The 12,852-nt window shown below is 34.4% G+C and overlaps 2 protein-coding genes across 7 annotated transcripts in view; one reads left to right on the forward strand and one right to left on the reverse strand.

Moving 5' to 3' along the window:
* Positions 1–10,231, reverse strand: part of runx2a (RUNX family transcription factor 2a) — a 93,504-nt gene extending 83,273 nt beyond the window's left edge. For both annotated transcript variants that reach the window (XM_088935073.1, XM_088935065.1), the window contains exon 1: positions 10,174–10,231. In XM_088935073.1, coding sequence (XP_088791199.1) covers positions 10,174–10,231 — 58 coding nt within the window. The remainder of the gene's footprint in view (positions 1–10,173) is intronic.
* The window catches only part of supt3h (SPT3 homolog, SAGA and STAGA complex component), a 234,686-nt gene that overhangs the window by 29,133 nt on the left and 192,701 nt on the right, over positions 1–12,852 (forward strand). The gene's annotated exons all lie outside the window — the stretch shown is intronic.

Genomic DNA, 12,852 nt, shown 5'->3' on the forward strand with positions numbered 1-12,852 from the left:
TAAAATGCATGTCAGCATGTCTCTGCTTTCCCATGACTTTCTTCAGAAAACAATACAAAGCTACTACCCCCTAAAATAAGGATTTACTTGAGTTTAAAAAAAAAAACTCGACAAGTCTCAAGCTTCCGTTATAAAGTTTTAATTTTTTCCAGCTAACCTTTATTTAAAAACTGAAAAAGCTTGATAACAACCATAGATTTATTTATTTTTTGTTGTTTTGCATTAATTGTTCTCAGGTATTGGGACTTGTGCTGTCTACCACACTTAACGAGCATTTTGATGTGCCACAGACAGATTACATACCAGAGGGTAACACCTAACTCTTTATGCTATTGTACAGTGAAATACTTAACACTCAACCAACACAAAGGTACCAAGGTTATTTATTACAAATGCTTAACATTCTTTTGGTTGTAACTTTCTTCGACATTGACAGAGTGGTGCAAAGTTAGCATATCCCAACAATTCTACAAACTAAAGGTAGGATAGGGGTGCTGCTGTGGTTTTCTCCTGCATCCCAAATTATGCTATTGTCACTATAATGTTGTTAGAGCTAAGTGAGTAGCACAGAAGGAATTCTGTCTACTGGAGGAGCAGCTTTATGACTCTGGGTGATAACAAGACACAAAGATTACTCACTCTGCATTCCCCCGAAGACATTTAATGAGAACAGACAAAATATACCAATCCACTTCAAAGCTTAAGCCTCATAGTAATGCCAGTACACACTCTTGCTCTCTTTCTTACCTATTTTATTTCACCCTTTTTTGTCTTGAAAGCTTTTGTATTTATGAGCTTCACACAGGTGCTGGTCTCTGATTCAGCACTGTGTAATGACGAAGAAATGTTATCACGTCTGTTACTTGCCTTTTGTTTAAAGCAAAGTGTAAAAGAATAGTATATAACCGCCTACACACTACCAGATGGATGCTGCCTGCATTACTCTGGTGCTCTGGGGGTTCTCATGTGTTGCACGTATATGTGGCTTAGTAGTGCAAACTGATCTGCTGTGCACACACTCATCAGTGTGGTCAAATTACTTTGAAAGGGTTACATGAAGTTTTGTCTTTAATGCCTGCTCATTCTCTAAGGTGAGCATTTGATATGTTGTATTGTAGTCCCTTATCTTGCAAATTCTATGCTTTGTGATTCATACTGTTTTTTCATTAAGGCTAGATAATCACATTCAGAGGACCAGAATAGGAGGTGATTCAAATGCCTTTTTACACTCTCCTTTGCTTGGTTTCTTGCACCGACTGCAGCGCTCATGCTTTTGTTTTTTGTACGTGCGTAAACCCAGTTATGGGGAAAAGATCACTAGGTGATGCTTCGTGTGCAGAGTATAGCACACGAGAATGAACTCATCATGCTTCACGGTGCACTTTAGTCTATAGCCCTTCTAGAAGAAAACAAGTTGTTGAGGCTTTTTCAATGGCTGTACTGTATGTAACGTTAATGGGAAAATAGAACACTTGATGTAACATGACAATTTAACTGTTGTTCAAGTGGAAGAAGTAGTGTTTTCATGTTTGGGTTTTAATGACTTTAAGTGTTCCCTTGGTAATGAAAACGTAAGTTGCAGTGCTGTAGTTTTCTGCCCATAATGTGCCACAAATTGTAGAAGATCGATATTTCTTATAAATATTAGTGAAGGGACTCATATATTTATGTATGTGAGTGTGTTTCTGATATGATTTAACCTTTGCCCGAGAGTTTATGTTACGCTATAACAAAATAATCACTGTGTTCAGTTTAATTAGATGTTTGGTGTGTTGGCAAAGTGTGCTGTGTGCTAAAATTATACACTTGGATTCTTGAAAACTGACCCATAGCTGTAAAACAGAATTTTCCAATGTCCTGCAAAGACTGCACTTGCTGTTTTCTTTTTGAAGGGCTTCGCTTTAGTAAGTAAGACAGACACACTGTTCTTTACATTTCCCTGGTGGTACAGTATCTGGGCAAGATTTTTGCGCTGATCCAGATTCACTGCTATTTTGATCATTTAAGAGACATTGTGTTGAAAGATCACTTTTGTTAATTTTGTTAAATATACTTTTTGGCACTGATAAGTGTGCCAGTAGCAAAAATAGCTCTCTTTGTGATTTTTTTTTACCTTATTTATTAATAAGAATTTAATTTATAATTAATATAGTATTCACTTGAAATATAAGAGTAACAGACATAATGGTGAGTATATGTAAATGTATTTGAAAAAGCACTATACATGCTGGGGAGAGAAAAAATATTTATCAAGAGCCAAGTGGCATTAAGGATTGCTCAGAGAAATTAAATTGAACTTTTAGAGCATTTTGTTCTGGAGGAAACTTCTTTCTTCACTCATCCAAAAGTTTCAAATGTTATGAATATTTTCACAGAAGCAGTGTTTTAGGAAATTCATTTTTTGGAGTCTGAAAAGGTTAACAATAGACTCATCTGAGTAGGGAACTGCCATTGGAGCTGTATTTAACAGATTGCAGTCATCTTACTGGTACAGTAAATTCTTTAACCTGGAATTGTGTTCCTTTAACCACAATTTCTTAATACTTGTCAAAATCTGAAATCGAACTGTGTCTGCATGCGTTTCACATCTTTAAAGAAGGAAGAATTCATCCTTGCACTGTTAAAATGATGTTCTGAAATGATTTGCACGTGCTCTGTAAATTAAATGTGTGTGTATAAAGGCGCTCACATATGTATATAAAAAGCATGTTTCAAATGTGTATCTGATAAATGTCCCATTTGATATACTGTATAAAACCCCATCTCAGCATGCACAATTTGGTTTAAAAATACAGAACTTTATTTTGCCTTCTTCTTACCTGATGACACAAGAATAATTCTTATGAATAAAACCATTTCATATGCTAGTTGTACCATTTTTATACACTCGTTACTGAACTGTAACTGGAAAGACCTTTGGACCTTATATTGACAAATTGTAGTGCAGTAAACAGGCATTGTTGGGAGCAATAGACTCTTCTCATTCCTTATTTTTTTTTCTTATAACCCTTGTGTATATCATATTATAAATATTTTAAAGTAATGCCTCAGTCTAAGAATATTCAACATTCCTGAAAAGGTTAAATCAATAAGGGAAAAAGATTTGGCTCTTTTCCTATGCTGCACCAGAACAGGTAGTGCCTTGTTTAGGGTACCCCTCAGTTTCTGGATCAGTTCATTATGGTAGAATCAAAACAGCTAACAGGAGTCATAGCCCTTGCACTTCCACATAAAATATTTCTTCTAGAAAATGCTATTAGCCTGCAGAGCTTCACGCTAGAATTTCCTGAGATCCAAAACGTGACTAGGAGAGATTTTTGACAACCTATTCTCAGTATAACCACTGGTGGTTGTATGACTTTCTTCCAGATTTTGTTTCAATAAGACCTGTTTGTTGCCTTCCAAAAGAAACAGCAAAAGAAAATAAAAAATGAACAAGGTAGGTTACTGTACTAAGATGTTGTAGTACAGGTTAAAATATATGTGCTTATTCTAACATACTCAAACCGTTTAAAATCTTTTCAGAAGTAAGTCATACATATCATTTTTTATACTTAGACTGGGGGTGGATTCATTTTTCAACAGTAGAGCTTCTTATGCAATGTTATGAAATAATTATGTGAAAGCCTGTTAGACAAAGAAGACTTCATTGTGTCTTAAATAAGCTTCATTCTTTCATGTCTGGAACAAAAGATTGTAAAATTTCAAAGGTATGGGATATTATATCCTTAGGTTGACTGTTTTAGTTTTTCTTACACTGTTTTAATATTTTCATTTCACTTGTGTGGGGATCTTGAAATGACTGAAAAAATAGTATAAAAACTATGTCAATACCAATTTTTGCTTGGCATTTTCAGAGCAGTGATATGTAAAGAGAGAGGGAAAGGAAAGATTTTTAGTTTATGTATTTTCTTTTTTCTGTGATAAGTTATTGAAATGGATACCAAAAGCAAATACACAGCAAGGATTACTGGTCCCTGCTTTTCTTTTACTGCGTTCGGTGTTTAATTAAGAAGGAAAGTGGTTTAGACTCTACAGCCTGTTGAAACTGAAGACAAAACATTAATTTACAGATAGATTGTATGCTGCCCTTATTATGCTGTGATTGCTTGATGTATCCTTTACGTGAAGTGGAGAGCAAATAAACTGTGGTTAGACTGATACACGTGTCTGCATATGTAAAATGAAAGCAGTCATCACAATACAAATGAGCTTGGATGGGTTTTAAACTGAAGAACAGCAGGCTTTGACTTAAGCAAGCTCCCTCCAGGAACAGCAGTTGGCAGTTAGCCTTTAATCATCATAATTTATTATTAATTGTTTATGTTGCTCAGTGATTTCTTTATTTTTTTTCAATAACATTTTTCTTTGAAAAGTCTGAATCACAAAAACATCATTTCAACAACTTTTTCTGGTAGTATCTTTATAATATCGATATTCAAGATTTTCTTTTAAAAAAACTCCAAAAGATTTATCACAATTACTCCTATTAAATAATCCGGAAAGTTTCCAGCAGTCTTTGTCTGAGTGACAGAAGCAGTACATGTTTCTCTGCAATGGCAAGATGAGAGTTCCTGCCGTTTTACTATAGTAGCGGTGTGCCTTTGTCTTAAACTTTTTCATGAATTCCTTATTTGCAATGTTTTGTATACTTTTGCAGGGTATACTGTAGGTTCATAGTAAATTAATAATCAGCGACTTTTAGATTTTTAGAAATATACAGGTACCTGATTTTAATTTTAATGGCCCCCAAAAATGATTCTTCAATGATTTTCTTTTTATTCCAGATTGAAGGGAATATGCTAGGAGACAGTTATATTTTAAAATTGTTGGTGTATTCAGTGTTGTCTAATCTATAATAATTAAATTTCATTAACAAAAAAGTTTCTAAAACATAGTATACATTTATCTGTAAAAAATGATATTATTGTTTTGCAATATGGGGTATAGTATAACTTTAATTCACTAATGTTCATTATGGTTACAGTTTTCTATTTGACCGTCGTGTTTTTTTTTTCTTGTAGACGCAAATAAATGTAGCAAAAGCAGTTGTTTGGCCTAGCTTTGAACAGTGTTTGATAATCCTGAAGCACTTTGTAATAAGTACAAAATCTAAATATATAATAAAGTTGGTAAATAAAATTAAGTTGATTAAAATGACAATTTTGACATGCTTTGGAATTCAAGGTGGTCAAGAACTTTTCTTCTTATAGGTTTTGTGATGAAGACAGACCCAGAGAAATGTACTCTGCACTCAAGGAATGTTGGAAAAATGCATTTGAATGGCAACATAGACTGTCGCTGAAGAAAAATTGCAAATGTTTCCATTATATAAAATTACTGTATTTCTTTTCCATGTTTTTACCTACGTGTCCTAAAGTGGCATAATTAAATAAATTTGCCATGAGCACCCCAGAATATTTTTGATAGCAGCTGATTTTTGGTCTAGAAATAAATTGTATTTAGAATTTTTGAGTCCTCATAAATATTTTTTAGATAATATTGCAGTTATATAAAATTATGTTTTGTACTAAAAGATGGGCAATATGAAGTTGATTATAATTAAAGCTGATGGTGGCATTGTTCAGTGTACGCTTAAAAGACATCTGTTGCAGTGTTTAAATGCTATACAATAAAAAAAAATGCAAGTTTATGCAAGTTTTATGTTGTGGTATTGCAGAGTCCAGCATAATGTTTTTAATCTTTAAACAAACAACACCACAAACATGTAAGTTGTGTTTTTAGGACGATGTTGAGTATGGTATATGGTGTGTACGTATATATAATATATGGTTATAATATACAGTGTATGGTATTTGTCTTTTAGCATTGACATAAGCAGGAGTAAGGAGTTTTATGATCTGCAAAGGATGTTCTTAGATAGGAACAGCTATTTACATTTAAGAAATTTAAAAGACAGCTGCAAACATTTAACTGTGTGCATGTATGTACTTATTAAATTTACATTGTGCATTTTCAACAATACAAAGATCAGCAGAGTTGACAAAGAATTGCTACACCAATTGTATTAAGAGTAACGATAATAAAGTGAATGTAAAATATAGTGGTTCAGGCAGCTTAACATTAAAAAAAACATTCTTTGTATAGTACAATTTGCACAGGCAGTCTTTAACTTAAAGCACGTTTAAGGGCTGTCTACACGGTAGCTGTTACAGTTATGAGATTTCATCTGAATTTCAGATTACCTATTGATTACTGTCGTTCCTTGTTGGGGTTGTGCGATGGAAAGAGGGGTGTCTGGTTTTCTTTTAAGATGTCTACTCATGACTGAAGATGAAGACCTGTGGTCAGAACTAAGTCATGGTTTTATGCAATGGAGTCTTTCTTCGAAGTATGTATTGGGTTACTAGCAAATGATTTTTGGTTTTCTACTAATTTTCCTAAAAGCTTCCAAATTTGCCCAATAATCCAAGTTGCTTTAATCATTTTTTTCCATATGTGCATGTTCTGTTTTTGTCTTCATCCCTAAATGATATCGCTGACTTGGCTTAATTGTTAATAGGTGATTATAATAGCAAGAAAAAAATTAACGTTTGCCGTCTAGTGGCAAAACCAGCTTGAGAAAAATGTATGTGATCGGCTGTATCGGCTACATTTCAGACGATGAATGCCACACATGGTGAAGATTATTATGAGTCCTCTGCTGCCAATATGTGAAGTTATAAAAATTTATCCAGGCAATTGCTTTTCTTGATGTTAAAGCCAAGTTAAATTGAATACGATTTAGTGTTTGTCCACACAAGCTAAAATGGACTCTTGTCTTGTTGATATACAGTAAACTGCTGGAGAGAAGACTTGATGGATATATTTAAAAAAATTTAAAACTTAAGGTTTTTGGTAATAATGGATTTTCAGTATTGCATTAAGTGTAAGAGGAAAAAAGGTGACGTGCTTGCCTTTTGGAAATAATAGTTTGTGGAATCAGCTTTTCAGCATACACTATAAAAACCGCCTTAGTGGGAGAACACAGATGAGGATTATGTATTTTAGACTAAGAATGAGCAAGTTACAGCAGGTGTGCACACAAATTTAAAATGACCTAAGTTAATTTAGGTAATTAAAATATCCATGAGTTAAGCTCTTTGTATTGTCTAGAGGTTGCATGTTTAATGTTACAATACAGCATTGCTCCAGTAACTGCTGCTGCCTACCAACAAAGCCAAGTAAAGATGCTATGAGCCTTAAAAAATTCAGTTCTGAACTTCCTTTGTTTTCTTTGGCTGAACAGGAATTTGGTGAACTTGGGTTTTGTGATGTACTTCACACTTCTTTCCCCCTTGTTTCATTAACCTTTAACCTTACTGTTAATAATGGAGACTGAAACTTTGCATTTCTTGTTCTTATTAAACCTTAGGAGCGTAGGTCACATTTCTCTTACTCCTTGCTTTTGTTTTCCCAAGTAAAGTTGTGATAGCAAATTAAATGAATTAACCCACAGTATTCAGAGATTTAGACCACCACAGTTATAAATTAAAAGCACATGGACCTCAGAGCTCTTGAACATGTTTGTAATTGATTAGCAATGGTTAAAAATACCGGAGAGACCTTGAATAACATCTGTACTGCCCTTTTGTTAATACAGTGTAATCTCAATTCCCAAAGGCTAAAATTGACCTCACAAGACTCATCTTTTCTGTTCTGTGCAAATTGTTTACCTTCACCAGAACTTTTTCTTCTGTTTTTCCGCCAGTATAAAATGCAGTTACTTTTTTGTTTTTTGTTGTATTATTTTTATAGTGAAATTGATTTGCCAGTAGGGATTTGTCCTTATAGCATAATGGGATTGTAAATGTAAAGCACGTATGAAATTGTCCGCACTGAGTCCTTCTGAATGGCAAAATGTTTTAAGTTCTTACTGTGCTCTTTTAAAACACTAAATAAAATGCAGCTTTTTATTAACCCAGAAAGAAAAATATTTGAATTGTACATGAATACCTTTTTAACTGAAGGAAAAAATGAAAATTATGTGATCAAAGAAGCAGTCTTAGCAAGCCCAGTGATTGGAGTTTATCCTTAGTTTTGGTACTGTTGTACCAGATTTCTCCAAAGAGTCTACAGTCTTTGAAGAGCATTTTGCAAAACTTTGTACATGTTATTATGAATTCAAAGTTTTGTAATTAAAGAAAGCTCTTTCTGTTCTTCGGTGATACTGACTGCTTAATAAAATGCTTCCGCTATCCTTTTTTACATTCCAGCAAAGGAGGAGAGTGGTGAGCCTTTATTTTTATTAATTGGATTAAATCGGAACTCGTTGCCTTTGAGTTTTGTTAACTGAAAACATTTGCTAAAGTAATTTTTGTCTGAATCTATTCTTATATATCAGTATTTTATCATTTGCATTTCGGGTTGTAGTAGTTACATTTGCATTACGGTTGCATTTTTATATATCTCTCAAAGCAATATAAGGAATCTATATTACTTTATGTACAATTTATTTTGACATCATTGAATTATAATAGTAGGTTACACCATGTTAAAAAATATGTTCTCAGTCCTTGCCTTTAACTTTTATTTTACGCCTACTAGAAGATCTTTCTTCTGGGCACCTAGTGAGATTTTGTGAATTGTTGCCCTTGGAACTACAATAGCTACTTTTTTGCCACTTGACCAGTATGGGCTATTACATAGTCTGCATTTTTACTTATTGATTGCAATTAAAGCTACATACAAGTCATTGTATGTTCTTTGATTCTAATATAATGTTGTAAGTTATTCCTCTTCAATTGGCTGTTTGGGTACATTTGTTTTTTTTTTTGTTTTGTATTAATCTTAAATCAGTGCCCGATGACAAAACTAACCAGCAAAGTCTAGCCAATTAAAAAGTGTGAAGGAGGTGGGGAAAGGATGTTTTAACCACAGAGACTTGCTTACAGCTTATACTTAATTTCCTGGCTGTACAGTCTGTGACTATAGAAATGTAAAACTTTTATATATTTAACATGATGGACGTCATTGAAAAAATACTGTAAGTGCAAAACTGCGGTTCGGGCTTTGCTGCTTTGTATTTTGTTTTTCAAAGAAGAACTGATGCAGAAATCCTAGCCTTTTAGAATTACTTTGAATGGTTTTAGAAGGTTTTTGATTTTTATGTGATGCAAAATGTCATGCTTACAATGTAATATTACAGGTGTCTCAATATGAAGGATTACTCAACCTTACTCATCAAATGTACTAATTTAGTGTATGAGGTTTGGAATAGTTACTTTGATTGACGTTGTTTCAGTCTTGTTCAGGTTTCTTTAAATGTAAAATTGAGGCAATTAATATTTAGAACATAGATGATCATTGCATTTTCACAGCTGTGTACTGTACAACATAAAATTACATATTGTAATTATACAGTACATTGTTCAACACCAGAACAGATATTAGCTTTTGACACTTAGTAAAACGGTATGCAATTTATGAACGTTTTTCCCATAAATTTAACGCATAGTTAACTATTTTCTCTTTGATTTTAGTAAGTGCTGGTGAGAAATGTATATTTTTTACTTCTATTGCTTCTTTCCTAGTCTTATTTATAAAAGCGGCAACCAAATACAGTTGGTTATACTTTTGTAACAGGCTCCCTGTTTTTAAAAGTGCAATGCAATGTGCGTGAAAGATGTTGCTAGGTTAAATATTTAGGTAATTTCCTTCACATAGTAGAAACTGTGTAAGTGGTCAGATAGAAGAGTGACACAGCTGCTATGAGTTGGTCAGAGCAATACCTCTTAGACTGTACCGGGGTCTAACCACATGCCCACAAATCCAACTTAAAATATCAAACAATTCCTGCATTCCTTTTATACAGAAATATTCAACATCTTGTTTTAATGTTAGTCTGTAAATTGCTGTAGAGTGGATGTTTATACTTGTTCGAAATCTCGCTATTGCATATTTTTCATCATTCCATGAATGTAGTTCTAAGTTGTACAAACACGTCAGCTTTTGAGTATGTTTGCAAACATATACATGATAAACTTGACATTTTTTTTTTGAAGTAGCTTTTATTTTAATGCACCACATTATTTAAAGATGTGATCAAAGCTCTGTAATTTAAACTTGCTACAGGTCTGAGTTATTTCCCTGCCTTGCAGTTAGGCTGTCATGAATGACCAGAAAAATTGAAACATTTCACAATTAAAACAAAAACATTGGAAGGAGACTTACCCCAGAAAAAGTTTTGCTGACATGGTGTTACCGAGCTGAATAGACTATTGGATGCCATAGCCCCTCTTGATTATTTTCTGAAAGATTCTTGTCCTATTGTGGTTTCAATGACCCTCGAAGTCCTAAACTGAAAACACAGACTGTATCAGAGAAAATCAGCCTTTATCCACAAGACGCAGGTATGCCGTTTGCTGTCAACAGTTTGTATAGCCACAAATAACAGGCAGCATGCAAAAAAAGAATAAGAAAAGTAAGAACAAATATTTGATGGAGCAGCATTTACTGCATAGGCTGTGTGGTTAGAGTACTTACTGACTTGGTCGGTCTCTGTGACTGGAAGTGACCTGCGGAGATTAACCATTTACACACCGGGGGCTTCTTTCTGCCGTCCTGGAGAAAATTTGCACCGCACTTGTGGTTCTGTGGTTGTTTGTGAGGCGAATGAAGCATTCACACAATCCAAAAAGGCATAAGCTTTAAAACTCTCTTTTTTTCCTTCATGTGCTGTTACTGGAGAGGCTGGGTCATGTGGTTGTGACATCAGAGCACAAAGTTAAGTGGGACAGCCTACCGTTGTGGCTGTTCTTTTTTTGACAAAAGGCCCGTGGTACAGCTCTTCCTGACATCCAGAGGGATGCAACTTTTTTTAATTTACATGAGTCATGAGGATTTGGAGGGAGTACAAATGCTAAAAATTCTCAATCCCATTCGCAGATGAAGCATATGGGTAGCAGGGCTTGAAAGTGCTCTCTTGCAGTGTAGCCTTCCACTGTTATCATATCATTGGAAGAGTGGCTGGCACCGGTGCTGTGTAAAATTCTGAACAACAGTGATGATTTACAGTAAATTACATCTCTGGACTGCACCGCAATCTGGGGTCTGCTTCGTATTTGCTGGGTGGATGGTTTCCTTCTGTGTTCTCTTCTCTCTCTCTTTTTCTCCCCCAGCTCACTCTCTCTGCTTCTGTTATTCATTGCAGAGCGCTTCACTTTGTGTGCTGATTGCCGGCTGCTTGCTGCCTGAGTGGTGTGCTCTGTGCTGTAATTGGCTCTTGCCGAAGTGACAGCCTGGGGATTCCTGTATGCAACCTTAAATCATGTCTGTCTAGCAAACTACCTTCAGGAAGGGCTGGCAGTGTTGAATAATGAAAATTAAGAGCCGTGATTCATCAGTCTGTTTCACATGCCACAAAGAGACTCTTATTTGGCAGCACATTAGTAGGTCTGTGATCACTGACTTTAGATGTTTGTGTAAGCAGGTAAAAAAAATGCAGGTATTAGGACACCGTAGAAGGTATTGCAGCTTGTTTTTATCCCTTCTGTTTATTGTGCTTTATGACTTCGGTTTTTGCTTTTACTTGCCAAAAGTGCTTAAATTGTTTTTAGACTTGAAACAAAATGCACCACTATGTTAACCCTTTCAGGACAGGTTTGTAAGTTCAGTCACAATTAAGTTTTGAGGTATGCAGCCTCTGGAATTATATTTTATGTACTGTAGTGCGGTGTGGTATGTACTGTACTGTACTTACTCTTTTTTCATGTTCATGGTTAACAGAAAAGGGTTGTTGTTAAGATCATATACAGTATTCCTGCTTGATTACTCATTCTTCAAAAGTCAATATAAATAAATAACATTTAAAACCTGTTAAGTATTTTACAGTGTTTATAGTTCAGCTTGTTTTAGATTTTTTTTATTAGTAATAGCAGTGATTCCATTTCAAGCCCCATCTTGTGCACACAATATAATGCAAACCATTGCAGAGCACGTTAAGAAAGCCTAAGCCCTTACCACAAAACCTTCCAATAATTATAGTTTAATTTTGTATGGTTTAGACTTTTCATTGAAGGCTCAACTGAATATAAACGCCCCTCATCAGTAGTTTAGAACCCAGATTTTGGGTGTCGTCAATTATATCTGATAAGTGAATCCATATGTGTACGATGATATAGTTCAATGAGTACAGCAGTGTAATAGATACATTTAGATCTATATTTTATATACAGTATATATTCTATATCTTCCTATCTACTGTATCTTTAGAAATATGGATCTATATTTGTAAGTCTAGATCTACTTATACAGTATGGATCTGAAGTACTTTATGGGTTTTGTATGGTATTCTCTATACACGTGAGAATAAATAACTTAAAAGAATCTTGCACCTAATGCACTTCACAACTGGGTAAGACCTTTTTTTCTAGACCCTTTAACGGTTTATAGTTTTTTCAGTATTGTTCTGCCCCAGTTTCACAAGGTTATTGATGCCCTTTAGAATAAAATAATGTTGGCTATTTTTGACATTGTGTTCATAACTGAAGTACACACCTCTGAGAGCTTCATTGAACCAAACAGGTGAAAATCCAATAGTGCAAAATCATTGCTATAATAGCAGGTCATTCTGCAATGTATCTATTTGCCTGTATGTGCACTGAGGGCTACAGTGCAGTGCACTGAGGAGCTCAGTTTTGAACTGATTGTTAATCTGTGTATATACAGTAGTAACAATTCATGTCTTATGTAGCAAAGAATGGATGATGAATTATGTCTTGAAAAGCAGATATTCAAGTTGGTTTAAGGAATAAAAGTTTGCATTATAAAATATTTTAAGACTGGGAATTGTGACTTATAGAGTGTGACTCTAAATTGTCTGTAGTGATTTACATTCATAATGCACTTACA

The sequence above is a fragment of the Atractosteus spatula genome, chromosome 2 (genome assembly GCF_055471065.1).
Source record: "Atractosteus spatula isolate fAtrSpa1 chromosome 2, fAtrSpa1.hap1, whole genome shotgun sequence".
In the NCBI taxonomy this organism is placed as follows: Eukaryota; Metazoa; Chordata; class Actinopteri; order Semionotiformes; family Lepisosteidae; genus Atractosteus; species Atractosteus spatula.